A 20,372-nucleotide genomic window follows, 5' to 3' on the forward strand; every position below is an offset into this window, starting at 1 on the left:
AACAATAGTTTACGAATAGCCAATCTGAGTGACCTTTGAGGTTGGTGCAAAGTAAACGATTCCTATGAGCATTTTTTTTTTCTCCTTTTTTTTGATGGGCTAGACACGTGAACGTTTCTCTTAAGTTCTTCCTGTATCTATTAAAATTCATCAAAGGTTTTCAACAACCTCTCTTAGATGGGTTGAAGAAAGATTTATGTAGACATATATGAATTTTGCATGGTTGTCGTTCACCATTCGAGATTTTTTCTGTTTACAGGTTCGCATATAGAAGTACTTTTAGAGATTATTGGAGCGCTGAAGGGAGGTTCTTTTCCAGTAAAATTATACTGGAGTTAAATTATGTTGACAAGATAATAAATTTTATCTTTCTTGAAGATAGCGAAAATATACATGCATAATAATTTAACGAAAAAAAGCAAAACATGATATGGGAATATAGTTAAGCTACTTATGCTACAGATAGAAGTTCGTTGATTCTGTAGAGTTATTTTAATTTCATATTAATTAAATTATTAAAAGTACTACATTCATATTTTGGCTCTTATAAAGATACTTAAATTCTAAGGAGGTCTTATAATCTATATTGGACTGCCATTCTTTGGTCTAATAATGCTATTGATACAGCATCACAAACAAAAAGTACAGTACTCAAAGTACATATTATAATAACTAAACCACCCAAAAGAACTCAAAATCATGTCAAACTGCGGATGAGAACCGAACCCACGTCTTCCGGTTAGCTAGTTACATTACACAAGTAAAACAATAGACTAACGAATCCTTCTTGCACAGAATTATCAGTTTGAACATTATAATATATAAATTAAATAAATGTTTTAAGTAAAATAAGCCTATTACAAAGATCAAACATATTTTTTAATTTTTTTATTTATTTAAAGAAGAAAAATAGTCAATTTTCTTTAGAAAACGCAACAAAACTTTTAATTTATACATCTGTTAATAGAAAAAATAATATTTATAAAAATGATATACTGTATAAAAGTTTAAATAAAGTAGTAAAAGAAATGATAGCATTCAACTTATTAGGCGTACAACAGGTTCTGTTGACCTTGAATGGCCTATGACAGGTAATGTGACAGGTCTACTGTGCGATCCTTTAAAAGCAAACATCGTTTCCCATATTAGATCTTCATGCTCCTTAATTATTACTCACTCTGTCATACATAAATATAGGGTTAAAAGACGGATTTATTAATATCGCCTATAGGTTTGAATGTTTGTTGAATCTATCATTTTTTTTAAATTATACTTTTCTATTTTCTAGAATATCTTACATAAGGATATTAATCTACGTGTAAAGAGAGTAGCATCTACTCAATATAGAATAACAAGTTGAAGCTCGACAGTCTAAATAAATAAATTACAGTATATGTTCTACTATTAGCTTACTTAAGCTTAATTATTCTTATATTTTAAACGTCAGAAAAATAAAAATAATGAGATAGTTTAGTCTAAACTGTATTTCCTTATCTAATTTCCCATCAACTAAATTATGTAGGCCTCTTCTGCATCAAGAATTGGTCAAATCATCGCAGTTAACATGATATTTGGCTTGATGTTTATAAATAGCTGTCATCGTTCTACAAATTATGCGGGTGGTCTTATTAGCAATCGTATAAATACATAACACATCAAATAAACGGTGGCTTTGATAGTAAAGAATCAAGGCTGGGCCACACACAAAGCAATCTGTGTAGCCTTGACAGTAACTCGGTAGTAAGTTTAATGTTAACGCAATCTATTTGCAAATGTTTAGACTTATAATAAAGATCGCGGTAAATGGCATATCGCTTGAACTTTAAAGATCTTTTAGTGTTAAATTTTTATCATTACAATATAGGATTTGTTTCTTTATACATCGGAATTGTATAGACTTAAGCGGATACCTTAGTTCGGCAAAAAGTAATGTTTACTATAGAAAACTGTAAGAATTTTTATCGTTAGACTCTTGTAAGCCGGGTTCATTACTAAAATATGATCCTTAGATCATAAATAAAGTCACATGACATTTTTCTTAAATAATAAATCTTGATTCGAGAGGGGTGATCGCACCTCTTAAGAGTTCGATTGACGAAGAGTACAGTTTAAAAGTAGAAATAACTTTCTGTGTTTCTATGTTTAGGATGTTTTTAATATCGAGGAAGTAAAATAAAATGTTTTTAAAGCTATTTTATTTTAGAAATTATATATATCTACTTTTGTTCTGCTGTGAATTTTGAGAGAAAGATTTCGAAGTGCGGTTGAAGTAGTTTATGCTAAAAGATTTTTTTATATATAGAAGAAATAGTTGCATTGTTGAGCAATAAGAAGTTAAATAAAAAGGTAATAAAAAAGTCATTTAACTTAAGAAATATATTCTAAAATCTTATAATAAACTTATAGATTATTTTAACTCGAAAATTTCTCACTTACAAGTTAGAACTTTATACAATTTTAAATAAAACATTTTATACAAAAAAATGTGAATAATTAATCAATATAATATATTGATTACATATATTTAATTTATCTTATAAAAATCTTTATACATATTTCTAAACAAAGGATAAAGGAAAGGAAATTTGACAATGATAAAGTGGACACGCGTCAAGAGATACGTATGCTCTCTACAAAAGTTGCATGACAAGTTGAAAGAAAGGAAAAAGTAACAGTTAGAAGCGCGCAATTTGAAGTCGTAAACTTTTACAACCTGTAATGGGGTAGACGGCAGAGTGTTGCAAGCAATTAATGTCTCGACATGTAATGGCCATGATTAGTATCAAACTAGCCCGGGGTATCGATGATGTAGTATTGAGCGGCTATGTAAACAAAAGATTTTCTCGGAATTCCTCCCTTATTTTTTTTTTCTTTCTTTCTAACTAATTCGAGTTTTTCGTGAAGCTTTTTTATGAAGTAAATTTCTTAGAAAAAATATAAATTTTACATCTGTTCTAACTTAATATATCGTGACAAATGGTGAGCTTTATATGATACGTCCTTGTTGTAATACACGATAAGATTACCTTGAAGGATAATATCAGATAAAAGTACAATTCGATTGTATTCGTAATTTTTGATTTAACGCTTATAAAACTTGTAATATATAATTTATTAGTTTGATTTGATGCACATAANGCTATTTTGATAAAAATGAGACAAAAATTAAAATTTTAAATCATAAAATATTCTTCATACTATTTAGACGAGTCAAAACTTGAATATAAACTTTAAAAAAAATAATGCCTTCTTTTCCAAGTATTATAATCATAAAGAAATGTCTGAATAAGATTAATTGTAACTTAAGTCTGCTTATTATAGGTTCCTATAAAAAAAAGTACTTAAACAATCATTTAGAAACTCTGTAGACAACAATTTAAATGATAATCAATATTTTTAACAATTAAATTAATAGTTCTATCATTAACGAGCTTCTAAAGAGCATGTCATATATAAACCACACGATTTGATAAAGATTAAGATTTTGCAACTTAATAGAGTTCTAAATATCCATTTAAGATATAAGAAAGATTTTCGTATCTACAAATGTAACAAAGAAAAAATACTATTCACTGTAAATCTCGATTACAGTTAAGGCAAAAAATATTTAGACAGAGGAAAACTCGGACTCGTTAGCTACACTAAATTCTGTTCACATGATCCAAATGGCCAACGTTTAATTTTATAGAATGGATCTCAAACACTTTTATAGATTAGAGTTTAGCAATTTTTTATCTTTAGATTTTCTAAATTGCTAAGAATTTTTCGTAAAAAATTTCGAATGTTGTTTTGTAGAATTTGTCAAGATAAATCTTAGCGAACAACACGTGCAATTCCCTATAGACTAAATATCAGAAGTAAGCTTTCTAAATAAAGGAATAAGTGACGACCAGTGGACACTTTAACGCTTTTTTACCAAATAATATCTCCTGAGAGGATGTAGGTTCAAGAAGGTTACCGTTTTCTCCCTCCCTACATCAAATATTTAACCAAATAGAAGGTAGTTGTAAAGAAGGGCAGATTTTCGATCGTTTTTCACTGAAGACGTTTACAAGGGGGAAAGGAAAAAATGAAAATAGGGACAGTAAGGGAGAGACCAAATCGAATCACATGATCCTAAATTGACCGAAAACCGCCTATAAATATTTAAAATGACTTTAAGGAGGGGAAGACAGAATATCAAAAATCTCCCAGAGCTATTCCATTAGTTGAAGAAGTGAAAGCAATTAGCTTAGCCGTAGCTATAATTAAAAAAACAGTACTTCGTGATACGTGAGATGCTTCTGCCTACGGAATTTAATATTAAAATGTATAGCTATTAGGAGATGTTAAGTAAATAAAGAGAGAATACGTCGTAAATCGTGACTGCTCTTTTTAAAAGAAAAAAAAAATTCTCCTGCCTCGTTTCTTCACTTTTTTTTTTAATTTACAAAAGAATATTTTTAGATAAGTATATTAATTTAGACGTGACTAGATTTGAAAATTATAATTTCATCTCTTAATAGGCCTGTAGGCTTTATTTTTAATAGTTTATTAATAAAGTTTAAATATTTAATATGTCTATGTCAGCTATAGAAAATTTTATGTTAGGCTGAGTTTAATTCCTGTATTTAGTTTTATTAGATTTAGAATAAATGTCGAACAAATTCAAGATTATAGATCTACTCAAATCATTTATTTTATACTCCTCCTTTTAATTTTTTTAATAAAATAATTTTAATCTTAAAGCGTATTATCTTAAAAATGAACGATTTAGTATATCAAAAATCTTTAAAAATATAAATTATAAATTTCTAGATATTTTGAATGTAGTTTTAAAATGCTTAGATATAAAATAATAATGTATTTTAATTTATATTTTAAAAGCTTTATTAAATTATTTTCCTTTGAAACGATCGCTGATTGCTGATTAGTTTTAGGCCTATAAAGATCTATTCGAGTTGTTTTATATCTTTAAACATAAAAATAAGAAAATGTTAGGATCTATTTAAATTTTAAAAGTATCGTGGGTAGAATTTAAATGATTCAAAATAATAAAATAATAATAAATTTTAATTTATAAGTTATACATTAACAGGCCTATAAGTTCGATCTGAGCAAACGTTTTCATATAATTAAGATATATCTACGCCTTTAAAGCTGGATTTAAAAAATTAAATCTGAATAATATATATGAAGATATATTAATTCATATCTAAATCTAGAACTTGTCACAAAATCAAAACATTTAAATGTTACGCATCAAGCGAACTCTAAATCGTTTTGCTCTTATTAACATCGCTGATCCCCAGACAACTCTAAAAATTAACTTTTCACCTTGCAAATGCTTTCCAAAATTAAAAATTAAAATAAAAAATAACGAAAAACCTTTAAAAAATTTAACTTTGATGCATTTAGAAAGCACAGAAATGAACAGCATAGGTTCAATGCCGCGGATGATATCAGGTTGAAGCTAGTATTGCTAGACACGATATAATTAGGCAATGTTTATGACTAACATAGGTTGCCGCTAATATGTGTTACATCTTATTAATTACAAGCCACTAATCAACGTCCAGATGAGCATATTAATTAATTATAAGCCGACTCAACGAGACCCAATGCACTAAAACATTGTTAAGTCCCGTATAAATCTAAAGGATTTTATTAATTAGAATGTAGCTCTTAAATCTCTTCCTACAACCACAAAACATTTCACGTATAATAAATTTGTAATACTTAACGAAAACAAAAGTCTGTTTTATGAATTATGAAAGGATTAGACTATTTTTCTTATGTGCCAAAAACCTTCCGACGGAATGGAATATATGGAAAATAACGGCTAATTATAAATTTATAAATATTAAAATACACAATTTAGAATATAAATCTTTAGCAAAATAGATCTAAATTTGTTATATCTTATTTAAAATGTAATTTACGGGAAAATTAGATTTTAATAAATCGCTTTGCTCTGTTTATAGTAGTTTTATATAGGCCTAAATTTAAAACTAGATATATTATATAATTTAATTTATAATAATTTATTTTCAGACAGTTTTTAAACTTAAAACTTTTTAAATTGTACAGTACAGTACATATACATTAGGCTACGGTTTATCTAAATTTCTAACTCAAAATATTCAAAATTAATCTAAAAATATATAGTGAAAATAAGAGAAATTTATCAATATAGATTATCTATGTATTTATCTTACTTATTATAGGAATAGGCTATATGATAGGTTAATTTATTATTTTTCTCCGTAAATACAGCAAGATGAGCTATCATCTCATGTTTCTTATCACATGTCTAACACTAATAATGTTTTGTAGACATCGGAGAAAAGACAGTTTGTGTTTGTGGACAGCATTACTATCGTTTCTGACAAACACAACTTGTAAACTTACGTTCGATTGGAAACATTTCTGATTTAAAGATATAATCCAGTAAGAGGTGATCTTTCATCAACTTATTTTATTTAGCTTTGATAAACTTAGAAACTGCAATACTCTTTACTGTAATTTGATTTTCCTTTCGGATTCCAAATGTAATTGACTTATTTCAGTTCTTAATTGTTTTGTTTTATTTTATAGAATAATTAAACACTTTTAGCATAATTTTGGTTATCTTAAAATTTTGGTTTAATCCGATAAAATGAAAATTTAAAGTAACATTTAATTAATCTAGAATAGCCTGCACGCAATACGTTCTACGGTATTAGAATTGTATAAGAGAGCAACGTATAAAATCCATTTAAATCCCATGAAATAAACTTTCCGTATATTGATTTAATTTATTCTATTTTTAAATCTTAAAAAGATATTCTCTACTTAAAATTAAAGCAAAAAAGTAAATTATTTTGAGACAATACTAACCTCCATTTCGTTCTTCTATTTTGGAACCACGTCTTAACCTGAGCATCTGTCATTTTTAGCTGTTTCGCTAAAGCTGCTCTTTCTGCAGATGCTAAATATTTCTGTTTATGAAAACGTTTCTCCAATTCGCATATTTGCATTCTTGTGAACGACGTTCTGGGTTTCTTTCTTTTGGGAGGTGTCCTGTTTTGGTAAGGATGCCCGATCCTTCTGGGAGCGACGGGTGGAAGAGCTGTAGGTAAAGAAAACGGAACTGCGAGAATGTTATTGGATAGTTTTAATAAAATAAAATAATATAATTTTATATTAAAATTATTCATTTTATTCTTTAGAAACAATATACTTTCATCTATACCACTTCAAAAACTTGGCAAAGCAGCTCACAATTCATTAAAAAAAAAACAGAAAAAATAAAGCTTACTCTTTAACTGACAAGCCAAATCAAGACTTCAGATTGAAAATATTTTAATTATATAAATAGAAACAATTGAGTTTTAGAACAAAGAAACAACCAAGAAACAAACAAACCTATAATTTGTAACTAAATAAACATTACACAGGATATAAACCGAGATAAAAAGATCGAAAGATATAATATTAACGCAACTCTATACATTATCATTACAGAAGGAAAATCTATGCTCTGAGTCTAGGCTACTATTTTCAATAGATATGCAAAATAGATAAACAATGAATATTCGTTGCGGATAGAATTCATTTACATATTAATGCAATTAGAAAGACCTGAAGAAAGATTCAATGCAACTTATCAAAATCTATACTGTAGGTTTCTATATAAACAAGTTAGGTTTAGATGAAAATAAATCAAAATTAGTTATATTCTAACTCGAATTTTGAATAAATATCTTTAAAAATTTTTACGAAATTCATTTTATTTTTGATTTATAATACAAATAAAATAGATAAAACTAAATTAAGATTACGAGAAATGTTAAGAGATAGAAATCTAAGAATTTACTAAAAATAATAATAAAATATTACTTTATACTTAATTTAATAATTTAAATTATAATTTTTAGAGTTATTATTAAGCTATTTTTATATAAAATTATTATAATTAAAAAAATAATAACAAATTTACAGCATAAATATTATTTCATGACAGTACTGTTAAGAAAAATATGTTGCTATAGGTTATTCTGTTATAGTGACAAATAAGATTTCAACAATAACTTTCACTAATTTTCTAGATATTAACATACGTTAAATTTAAGTTTAAGTTTTCTAGATTTATCTACATCAAATATACATTTTATACTGTCTTAGAATTGAGTAATTGATGACGATTTTAATTCTTTCTAGATAAATTTTTATTTAGCTACTCTATAACACTTAGGCCTTTTATAATTTCACTCTCAAACAATTTCAAGCTTTTCGTTCTAAAGCAACTCAATAAATTAAGGTAAAGACGCATATTTTTATATATTTTTTCAATGATTTTAAATAATAAATTTCGCAATGAATAATAATATGTTCTATTAGAAAAATTATCATTGTTTTACACCCTTAATTGTGTAACCATTTAAACTAAATAGTATCTGCTTTAATGTAAATTTTTAAATTAAGTTTAAATATAGCCTATTTAAATTATAAACAATATTGTCATAAAAATTCTCAAAGGCCTATAATTTAATGGGGATTTTTTAGTTAATATATATTTAATGTTTTATTTACAATTTTTCTTAACGTTTACGCAGACTTTTAATTGTTATGTACTCTTAATTAGATCTATTATAACTTGTATGACTATAAGGAATATATTAGCATAGAGCAGTATAACGGGAAATTCTTTTAGTTATAGCCTATTTTAATATTTCTTGAATTTTTAGAACTTACTTTGGGCTTATAATTAAAAAAATTAAACAGTTATTTTTACAAAAATTTATTAGCAAATAGCTTTAAAAATTGAAATATAAGTTGTAAATATATAATATGATTTATACTTTTTTAAAAGTAAATTTATTATAAATGATCTTTCTATTATTGTGAACAAAGTAAAAGTTTTTACAAAGAATTCAATAGTAAAATATGAACAATAATTTATAAACTAGTTAACGGCTACCTTATCTAAACTGTTATGAATTTATACTTTTATAGAAATAATAAATTTTATAATTTTAATTTTTTTTTTAAATTAAACTGTTATTTTAATTTAAATCTAAAAGATTTCTCCGTTACATTAATCCATTATAATACATTTCTAAAACAGATCTATAAAAGTTATAATAGATTTATATCGAATAATATCGGTTACGGTTATTAGTTACGGTTAGCATTTTAAATATTTCTTAAAAATTAAGAAATAATTGTAAATAAAATATTAAAATATATGTTAAATTTAATTATTTAGCATTAAAATTAATAATGAAATTTTATCATTTAAGTTACAGACCATTGAATATTTTTCTTTTATATTATTGTTTATGGTTTACAGATCGTTAAACTTTCGGCTATTTACAACAATAATATAAAGAAGAAGAAAATTTAACATTGAACTATTTAAAATAATTTTAATAAACCTTCAAAACATTAATTATAGGTTTTCAAAATTTCATAAATATGGAAAAATAGTGACCTCATTTCTAAACGGCTATCATGCTAACATCTAATTAAGAATACTTGGCACCGATGGTGTCAAGATAGACAATAAGATAGATCGAAGGATAAATAAGGTGAGAAATAGGACAGTTCTGTTTTAAAAAAATAAATAAATGAAAAAAAAAATATCACATAGCCTGAAGCTGAATGAATTCTTGAGAGACTTATAGGCCCTATTGATTTTGACTGTATGAACAATAATGTCATGGTCAATCTCGTTTTTGCTCAACCCCCAAAGTAAAGTATCTATGTAACCGTTTAAATAGAATGTCAGGTGAATAATTCAATGCTCTTTCAAGTAGAAAAACATGTCCGGTTTCTAAAAGGACCACTTATTGAATATGTTAAATATTTTCACCCCGATTTTCATTTTCATAAATGAAGGATCTGTTTAGGTTTTTTTTTTCTTTTTTAAATTCTCACGATTGATTTTGATTTTAAATTATTTTTTTTATACATATTAATTTAATTTTAAAAAAAATACTATTTGATAAGAATTATATATTTAATAATCATAGTATGCATATTTTTATATATTTTTTCAATGATTTTAAATAATAAATTTCGCAATGAATAATAATATGTTCTATTAGAAAAATTATCATTGTTTTACACCCTTAATTGTGTAACCATTTAAACTAAATAGTATCTGCTTTAATGTAAATTTTTAAATTAAGTTTAAATATAGCCTATTTAAATTATAAACAATATTGTCATAAAAATTCTCAAAGGCCTATAATTTAATGGGGATTTTTTAGTTAATATATATTTAATGTTTTATTTACAATTTTTCTTAACGTTTACGCAGACTTTTAATTGTTATGTACTCTTAATTAGATCTATTATAACTTGTATGACTATAAGGAATATATTAGCATAGAGCAGTATAACGGGAAATTCTTTTAGTTATAGCCTATTTTAATATTTCTTGAATTTTTAGAACTTACTTTGGGCTTATAATTAAAAAAATAATAACAAATTTACAGCATAAATATTATTTCATGACAGTACTGTTAAGAAAAATATGTTGCTATAGGTTATTCTGTTATAGTGACAAATAAGATTTCAACAATAACTTTCACTAATTTTCTAGATATTAACATACGTTAAATTTAAGTTTAAGTTTTCTAGATTTATCTACATCAAATATACATTTTATACTGTCTTAGAATTGAGTAATTGATGACGATTTTAATTCTTTCTAGATAAATTTTTATTTAGCTACTCTATAACACTTAGGCCTTTTATAATTTCACTCTCAAACAATTTCAAGCTTTTCGTTCTAAAGCAACTCAATAAATTAAGGTAAAGACGCATATTTTTATATATTTTTTCAATGATTTTAAATAATAAATTTCGCAATGAATAATAATATGTTCTATTAGAAAAATTATCATTGTTTTACACCCTTAATTGTGTAACCATTTAAACTAAATAGTATCTGCTTTAATGTAAATTTTTAAATTAAGTTTAAATATAGCCTATTTAAATTATAAACAATATTGTCATAAAAATTCTCAAAGGCCTATAATTTAATGGGGATTTTTTAGTTAATATATATTTAATGTTTTATTTACAATTTTTCTTAACGTTTACGCAGACTTTTAATTGTTATGTACTCTTAATTAGATCTATTATAACTTGTATGACTATAAGGAATATATTAGCATAGAGCAGTATAACGGGAAATTCTTTTAGTTATAGCCTATTTTAATATTTCTTGAATTTTTAGAACTTACTTTGGGCTTATAATTAAAAAAATTAAACAGTTATTTTTACAAAAATTTATTAGCAAATAGCTTTAAAAATTGAAATATAAGTTGTAAATATATAATATGATTTATACTTTTTTAAAAGTAAATTTATTATAAATGATCTTTCTATTATTGTGAACAAAGTAAAAGTTTTTACAAAGAATTCAATAGTAAAATATGAACAATAATTTATAAACTAGTTAACGGCTACCTTATCTAAACTGTTATGAATTTATACTTTTATAGAAATAATAAATTTTATAATTTTAATTTTTTTTTTAAATTAAACTGTTATTTTAATTTAAATCTAAAAGATTTCTCCGTTACATTAATCCATTATAATACATTTCTAAAACAGATCTATAAAAGTTATAATAGATTTATATCGAATAATATCGGTTACGGTTATTAGTTACGGTTAGCATTTTAAATATTTCTTAAAAATTAAGAAATAATTGTAAATAAAATATTAAAATATATGTTAAATTTAATTATTTAGCATTAAAATTAATAATGAAATTTTATCATTTAAGTTACAGACCATTGAATATTTTTCTTTTATATTATTGTTTATGGTTTACAGATCGTTAAACTTTCGGCTATTTACAACAATAATATAAAGAAGAAGAAAATTTAACATTGAACTATTTAAAATAATTTTAATAAACCTTCAAAACATTAATTATAGGTTTTCAAAATTTCATAAATATGGAAAAATAGTGACCTCATTTCTAAACGGCTATCATGCTAACATCTAATTAAGAATACTTGGCACCGATGGTGTCAAGATAGACAATAAGATAGATCGAAGGATAAATAAGGTGAGAAATAGGACAGTTCTGTTTTAAAAAAATAAATAAATGAAAAAAAAAATATCACATAGCCTGAAGCTGAATGAATTCTTGAGAGACTTATAGGCCCTATTGATTTTGACTGTATGAACAATAATGTCATGGTCAATCTCGTTTTTGCTCAACCCCCAAAGTAAAGTATCTATGTAACCGTTTAAATAGAATGTCAGGTGAATAATTCAATGCTCTTTCAAGTAGAAAAACATGTCCGGTTTCTAAAAGGACCACTTATTGAATATGTTAAATATTTTCACCCCGATTTTCATTTTCATAAATGAAGGATCTGTTTAGGTTTTTTTTTTCTTTTTTAAATTCTCACGATTGATTTTGATTTTAAATTATTTTTTTTATACATATTAATTTAATTTTAAAAAAAATTATATTATTTAGCGATTAATCAATAACTGAATTCAATTGAATTTTAATTATTAGATTATTTAAAGATAACGTTGTTTAATTTATCTTCCGAATGTATTCAGTTATAAACCTTTAAGCTTACATAAAATAGATAAAACTGATAAAATTATGAATAAATTAACTAAAAAAATTAATTTATAAAAAAAAAACATTTATTTAATTTAAATAACTGATAGACGATGAAGAATTTTATAGATATTAAATCTTGTATAGATTTTTTTAAATATTAAACAAAAACAAATTATCTTACATTTGATTATTGTTAATTTTGAACTTTTAACTGTTTATCGAGAAATAAAATTAGCGTTTTAAGAATTTTAAATGTAATTTAATAAGATTTTTATTTTAAATATAATAATTAATTAATTAAATTCGCCATTAAAAGAAAGCAACAAATAAAATATTAAAAAATATTATTTTATTTCAGAAATTATTAAGTATAAAACTAATTTTTATCGTGGAAGATAATATTATCAATAATATATAGATAAATAGTTATATAAACTTTATCTCTGATTCATTTATAAGGAATATTTTTCTTGTTTAAGAATTACTAAAATATATTTTACGCTTCTTTAATTCTTTTTTTATATAAGAGGATTATTATTTCTATATAATTTCAAGCATTTGACAGCAAAATTAAAGTTTTTTTTAAACTTTTTATCTTGGTATACATCGTAAAAACATTATTCTAAATAAGCATAGATTATATTCATTGTTAATCTTTTAACCTTTATTAATTCGTTGTCTTTAAGATAAACCAACTCAAACATTTGCAAAAACATTTCGATTATTTCTGTATCAATTTTACAGGTACTAGATAGAATTAATATAGATTCGTTCATAATAAATCTCCACAACCATGCAAGAAAATTAATTATGTCCATACCAGGAAATAATTCAACAATTAATTTATGATCAATGAGAAAGTAAAAGACCCATTTACAGAGGTTTGGTGGTAAATTAATACCTTAGCAATAGTAGGGCCTCTACAAAACCATCCGATGGACCCAGAGGCATATAAATCCCCTTCTCGTGTTTGTCACGAGACAATGTACTCATTGTCCCACAAGGTCACAGTTATGAGATGTTGTAAAATCTCAACTTTAGCCTTTTCTTAGATAAGTCCCTATTATAAGGTTATCTGAGAAAACCAAACTCGTATGCCTATTCAGTGTATATACACAACAATAAACGAGATTCCGCTGAAATTGCCTTGAAAAATTTTTACATATTAAGACCTTAATAAAAAGCTATTGTAAATAACTATTTTTCATCAAATATTACTATAATAATAGGCTCAAAGGAAAAAAAAAGAATTACTAGAATATCAGTCCTTGAATAATTGACTGTTTGTAAAACAATAAATCTAAAACAATTTCGTTGTCCAATAGAGCGAATCAAATCGTCTAAAGATTGAGCTTAAAGATACTTATTGTGGGTTATTGACCATGTGGAAGTCCAAAAACTGCATTTTCTATTTTCTAACTCTCAATTAAATGGCGTCGATTGTCTTTGTTAAAATGTCTCTTGTAAATCGTAAAATATACGATATATATGAAAAAAATTAACTAATAAATATTTTTATTTAAATAATCTTTAAAATTCCTTTTTGTTTACATCAAAGATAATAAAATTATATATAGGATTCGACTGAATATATTGAATTTCAAAATATTTTAGATTGAAATGTATTTTATGGGCCTATGAAGATGTTCTTAATAATTTTCTTTGAATAATTTATGATTTTTAATAATTTTTCACCAAATAATTAAAAGACAAAATAAATAATACTTTATTTTTTAATGAAAAATTACGAAATTAAAAAATTAAATTCTCTATTCCAATATTAAATATTTAAATCAAAATTTAAATATTCAATATTTAAATTAATGAGTTGCAGTTAAATTTTAAATATTTATTTAATTAGTTTTAAAGTTATTAATTATTCAGTTTTTAAATTATTATTCTAATTTTTTTACTGATATTTTAACGTTCCGTTTACGTTTAATTTCTTAAAAACATCCGAAATTAAAATTATATTTTAAACTTTAATGGTATTTAAGTAAAGTGTAATCAAATTTATTAAAATATTTAAAAAAAAATAATAAAAATTTTACAAATCGTGTTTATATGAAAAAATCCTTTTATGAATATCTTTAATTATGTTTAAAGATTTAGTCTTGCGCTTATAAGAATCATAATGAAACTAATTATCCTCGAAGAACTCAATTAAATATCGTAGTCTGTAACCTTTTAATTATCGAAATCACTTTTTTTACTTTTATTATTTCTTTATTAGAATATTATCTTTAGGAATTTTTAACACGAAAGAAAATAAATTAAATGTAACTTAATCAACGAGAACAGCCAGAAAATGAAGCAATAATGAAATGTAAACAGTCAACGACAGGTGAAAAATTCTTGAATTTCAAATAGTATAATTTTTAATTATTATCAATAAAATTTTGTTCCTCTCGGAAGCTCATGCGTAAAATGACAATAACGATAAAATAAAAAACACAAAAACATCTGCTTCACTTTCGTTGTTATAGCTTTAGTTTAACTGCAATTAACTTAGGAAATAATCTACAGAACTATTAGTAGCAAGAGACAGATGAATAATTTAAATCTGGGTATAAAATAAAATAAATTTCTCTATCATAAAGGTTTAAATAAAAGGATAAACTTTGAAAAAAAATCTTAGAAATAACCATTATGTCTAGAAACAGGCATCAAAAAGCAGATAGTATAAAGTAAAACAGATTATCAGGTTATGTTATTAAGATATAGATCTACCCATTAAACAATTTTCATTTTTATGTATATATTAAAAAAAATGGAGAAAAATATTTTCAAGCTTACATAATTTTTCGAATTTTGCATCAAAAGCCGAATTCAATATAGATTTTATATAGATTGACTTTATACAGATTTCCAATTGGAAGCCATTTAAAATATCTCATCTAAAGATCAATCAGTAAAAGAAACATCCAGGCAACGCTAAGAATAAAAAAAATATGTATAGAATATCTTAGAAATTTTGTAAGGAGGCAAAAAGAAAAACGAACAGCACATCCATCATTCGTTGAATGGGATATGTGAAGTAGAAAGAAGCGACGTAGGAGCGCAGTATTGCGAATCTGTTTCTCATCAGATCGTATAACATGGTTCTTCAAAAGGAAATCAACTTCCCATATATGTCTCATGATTCTTCATCTGGTGTGAAATAAACGATGTGTTTAAGAAAAATAACGGTTACTCTGCATTTCCAACGCCAATATTTTATCACATTCAGCAATTCGGTAATATTTTACGTGCTACCATTCTGTTAGATGAACCACTTAAATGCAAAGAAAGTGGATGGTTGCAGTCAATGCAAAATAACTCAGAGCTTCTTTCGCTGATCGTTGCCGATATAAAAAGACTGTAATATATAATGGTGTAGTAGAGTAATAAACTTCTGATGCATCCAAACTCTCGTAAACATCAAAATTGTATATGGTATGGCCAATCGATTATGGGGTCTGTATTATGCAGCGATTCGCCACTTACTTCAATTTTCTCTACTGCTCAATACAATAATGTAAATCTTGTAAATTAATTGTAAAAAAAACTATAATTACAACATAAAATAGGATATTATAAAGACTATACGAATAGATCAAAAACATTTTATTAACTTATTAAGCATTCTTCATTTTTTAAACTTTAATTTTAATGATAATCTTCAAAATATCTGATTTAAAATGTAGAATTTACACATTTTAAAAAATAATTTTCAAGTTTTTTTAAATATAATTCACGATCTGAAACTAGATTAAAACATGTAATTAAGAAGACCTGTTTCAGCTTAATTACGAGTATTTTATATAATTATTAATATAAATTAAAATATAGATAATAGGTAAATAAGCTGTTTTTATAATTATTTATATTAATTTAAAAAAAAATCATATATAATTTTATAAAAATATAGGTTAAATTCTACTTGTTTTATTAAGAAATTCTAAATTTTGTATCCGGTCCATAATAACAAATCTATATAAATTTTTTTAAATTATTTTTTAAAACTTTTATTATATTCTGATAAGTTATTATTAATTATAAAAACATGTTTTAAAATAATATAATTTTCATAATTTGTAAGAGTTTTTTAGCAGGTCGACTAGGTGTGGTTGAAATTTATTAGAATTAGAACAGTAGTACACTAATTGAATTGTATATTGCATAAATTAAAAGTTTTTTTCTTGTTTATTGTAATACATATTTTATTAATTTAAATAATAAAAAATAATAATTCATATTTAAATAATTGTCATGACTTCTGAATCGAATTCAATACTAAACACGCTAATCGATATAAAGAATTTGAAACATGATTTATAATTATATTGATTTTAATATAAAAATTGATTTTATAAAATTTATTGGTATAAAATATAAACTAATTTCTTCTTTATTTAGAAAAATATTTTGCCACCGAGACAGCAAGAGAGCACAAGAAATCATTACGTGTTGAGAAAGTGGATTAAGAGTGATGATGGGAAGACATTAATCACGTATTTTTTTAGTGTTTTAGGTGAAGTTTCACGAGATTGTTCGACATTAATTTTTTTGATCGATATCTAAATAAAAAAAGTGGTAAAAAATCAGCTAAAATGTAGTGTAAAAATATGGAATCTTAGATAATTCTAAGACAATTTTTTAAATCCAATTTGAACATCTATTATTATCTAGAAATTTATTTAGAAATTAATTCTTTAATTTTAGTTTTAATAAATGTAAAAATATATGAAATTTGATATTTAATTAATAATTAATAATATATAAGGTTTATTTATAAAAGCTTTTATATATTTGTAGAGTAATATTTAATCAGTAAGAAGCTTACTNGAAAGACTGAATATCTACTTTAGGAAAAGAAAAATTATATAAATTGGATTTATTAACAGTCAATGATTAATGTAGCATTTTATACTTGAATAAATTTTAATTTCGTGATTTAAAAAAAAAAAAAAAAAAAAAGATTTATTTCAAAAATTATAGATTTAAATCTGAGATTTTCAGGCATTAATATTTGAAAATTTAAATATTTTAGGCTGTGCAATGACTATTTTTTAAAGATAAATATTGGAAAATTTTAATGAAATCTGAAAAGAAAATATTATTACGGAGGAAAAATGTATATAAATAACACGTTTAAAACATACAAATTCGTCACAAAACTCGTAGGCATCCCTAGAATAATCGTATAAGCATTTATAAAAAATGCATTCGCATTTACAGATTTGTGTTTTTGTATAATTTCTTATCTAAAATTTACAAGAGATGCTTTTACAAGCAAATACTCGGAGGGGTGTAGAAGCATATCTTATCCAAGAAGATTTACTTTAGCAAATGGTGTTGTTAGTGTCACCACAGGTATCTGTTATATTTTATTTTATCCGTTAGTGAATCGATTATTCAAACATTCTCCCTCCCAGCTAAATAGGCATCTTCTAAAGCTAAGGCCAACTTGTCTGCAGTCAATATTTGAACAAAAATATTCTTAATAGTTTCTTAAATAATTTTAATGCCGAAATGATAAAATTATGGATTAAATCCTTAACAAATTAATAACAATTAACATAAATATGTTTATTCATTATTAATTTTTTTATATTTAAAAAAATGCGATTTATTATAAATTAATTAATAAAAACGTCTTAGAATATTATTTTTATAATTGATGTGCAATTTGGCTAATAATTAAAGCAATTTTTTTAAAGTTTTTCTTTATTTATATCTTCAAAATTTTGACTTTTTAAGAAAAAAATATTATATATACATTATCTTTTAATGGTTCTTTCTCAACTCTTTAAGATATAAAACCTTTAAAAAAAATGTAAATATTTTGTAAAAATGTTTATAAATAATTTAAAACTCAATATTATTTCTCTATTTTTATAAGATTAATTAATATTAATCTCTTCTACTATTTAATACTTTTATAAATTAAATATAAATATTTTAAAACGAAATATAAACTATTTAAAATGTTGTTTAAAATATATATTTTACACTTGATTTATTCTATATAAAGTTACTTTATAAGTCTTTAATCATATATTTTGTCTATAATTATGAATTAAGCTTATAAAAAATAAACTAAAAGATTTTACATCAACGGGAATTATGAGTTACATAAGTATTTAATTTCTAATTTTATGTATCTTTAATAAATTAGAATTGAAATTTAAGCGAAAGTTTCTTCTTAACAAAATTATTATCGATAATAATTATTATAAGTTAATTAGCTGATAAAGATTTAAGTATTTTGTTGTTGAAAATGAGGATATTTTTCATACTAAAGAGAAAATTAATTCATATTATTTTTTTAATTGCTGGCAAAGATATGTTAATTGTATTCAAGCTGGTAATTAAAATATATTTAGCACCTTTAAGTGAATGGTGCTTTTTTTAATAGGACCTAAGTTCGGGAAATTAAACGCCTACACTTCATTTCTCTCTCTTAATTTGCTATTAGGATTAATATACATCGTGTTTTGCGTAAGGATGAGTTGATTTAGCTTTAATTAAACAGCAAAAAATGCGACTCTAATATTCATCACTGTAATCGTTTTTAAATGCTAATTGATAATTTTATTGCATCAACATTTCGGGAAAAATTCTATAAGTCAAAATTCTATCAGGGACCTTATCAAGTTACACCTATAGGCTAAGTCTAAATTAGATCCGGTTAGTTAAGATATACAGAAAATGAAAATATTACTCTGTTGAAAATTAATATGAGAAAATTTACGAAAATCTTATATATTTAGAATAAATTTGACTTAAATTATCTTGAAAAATTAGACTTACCTGGAACTCTATCCTTTACCAGACCTTGAGTAGCGTGGCCCATCCATGGAAAAGCCGAAGCGTACGATAATGGAGTAGGCCTGTGGGCCGGCACGCGAATGACAGTCCCATTTCCACCACCTTGAAGAGGATCGTAGGTGGTCGCATTTAATACAAACTTGTCCCCCAAGTACGTTTGTCCCAATCTAGTAACTGGAGAAGAGGTGCTAGTAGTGATAGGAGGCGAAAGACCCCCGTAACAACCACCCCTATACGTTTCACATTGAGTACACGAATCGTCAAACGAAGAAGACGAAGAATCATCCTTCTTATCGTCTCTGTCTTTACCTAATAATCTACTAATGCTAAAAGAAAGCTTAGGTTTCGAACATTGTTGAGGCGAAGAAGGTGAAGAAGTGCCGTCGGGCGACTTACTACCAGTCAGATCGAGACTCGACGCCGACACGGGTCTCTGTTCAACAGTTTCGTCCATCGTCAGTGGTCCAACATCTCCGAAAGGACACACCAGAACTTCCTACACTTGCGACAAAAACAAAGTGGCGTAATATAATCCCGTCTACAGGCCGAACAACCTGACTTGCCGAACCTCTCCGTTGCTTTGGGATAGATCTGACGGATCTTTGCTGCTATTGGATGACACCGACTGAACTGGATCCGGTAAGCAATTACGGAGGAAGTAGTTGACTCCGCCCAAAATTGTGATTGTACAGCGGGAATACCGGGAATTCGTTGGCTTTACTCAATTGATTATTACAATAAGGAAAGAACCGTCTTTACTTGTATAACGTGGCATCGAAACTGGTCATGAAGTGACTACGACAAATTTGTTTGTCTCCTTTTTCTTTTTTTTACTTTTTTCCTGCGGCTACTCACACTTAGGTTAAGGGAAAAGATAATCGGTTCCTCTTAATCTAGGTAGGTAGGTCGGAATTTGTCAGGAAAATAAAATGAAAATTAATCATCAGCGTTTTAAACTTAATTTGTTTGTTTATTTCATTTTTCTTGTAAA

The 20,372-nt window shown here is 25.1% G+C and overlaps 1 protein-coding gene across 2 annotated transcripts in view; it reads right to left on the minus strand.

Moving 5' to 3' along the window:
• Nucleotides 1-19,915, minus strand: part of LOC111619409 (T-cell leukemia homeobox protein 3-like) — a 30,650-nt gene extending 10,735 nt beyond the window's left edge. Inside the window, exons 1-2 of one of the 2 annotated variants that reach the window (XM_023361112.1) lie at nt 19,364-19,915; nt 6,859-7,090 (exon numbers count right to left, since the gene is read on the minus strand). In XM_023361112.1, coding sequence (XP_023216880.1) covers nt 6,859-7,090; nt 19,364-19,835 — 704 coding nt within the window. In that variant the 5' untranslated portion in view covers nt 19,836-19,915. Of the gene's footprint in view, nt 1-6,858; nt 7,112-19,363 lie in introns of both variants that reach the window. The other variant, XM_023361111.1, reaches the window with a different exon arrangement.
• Between the last annotated feature and the right edge of the window lie 457 nt (nt 19,916-20,372).

The sequence above is a fragment of the Centruroides sculpturatus genome, unplaced genomic scaffold (genome assembly GCF_000671375.1).
Source record: "Centruroides sculpturatus isolate CEXI.00-Female unplaced genomic scaffold, Cexi_2.0 scaffold266, whole genome shotgun sequence".
Classification (NCBI taxonomy): Eukaryota; Metazoa; Arthropoda; class Arachnida; order Scorpiones; family Buthidae; genus Centruroides; species Centruroides sculpturatus.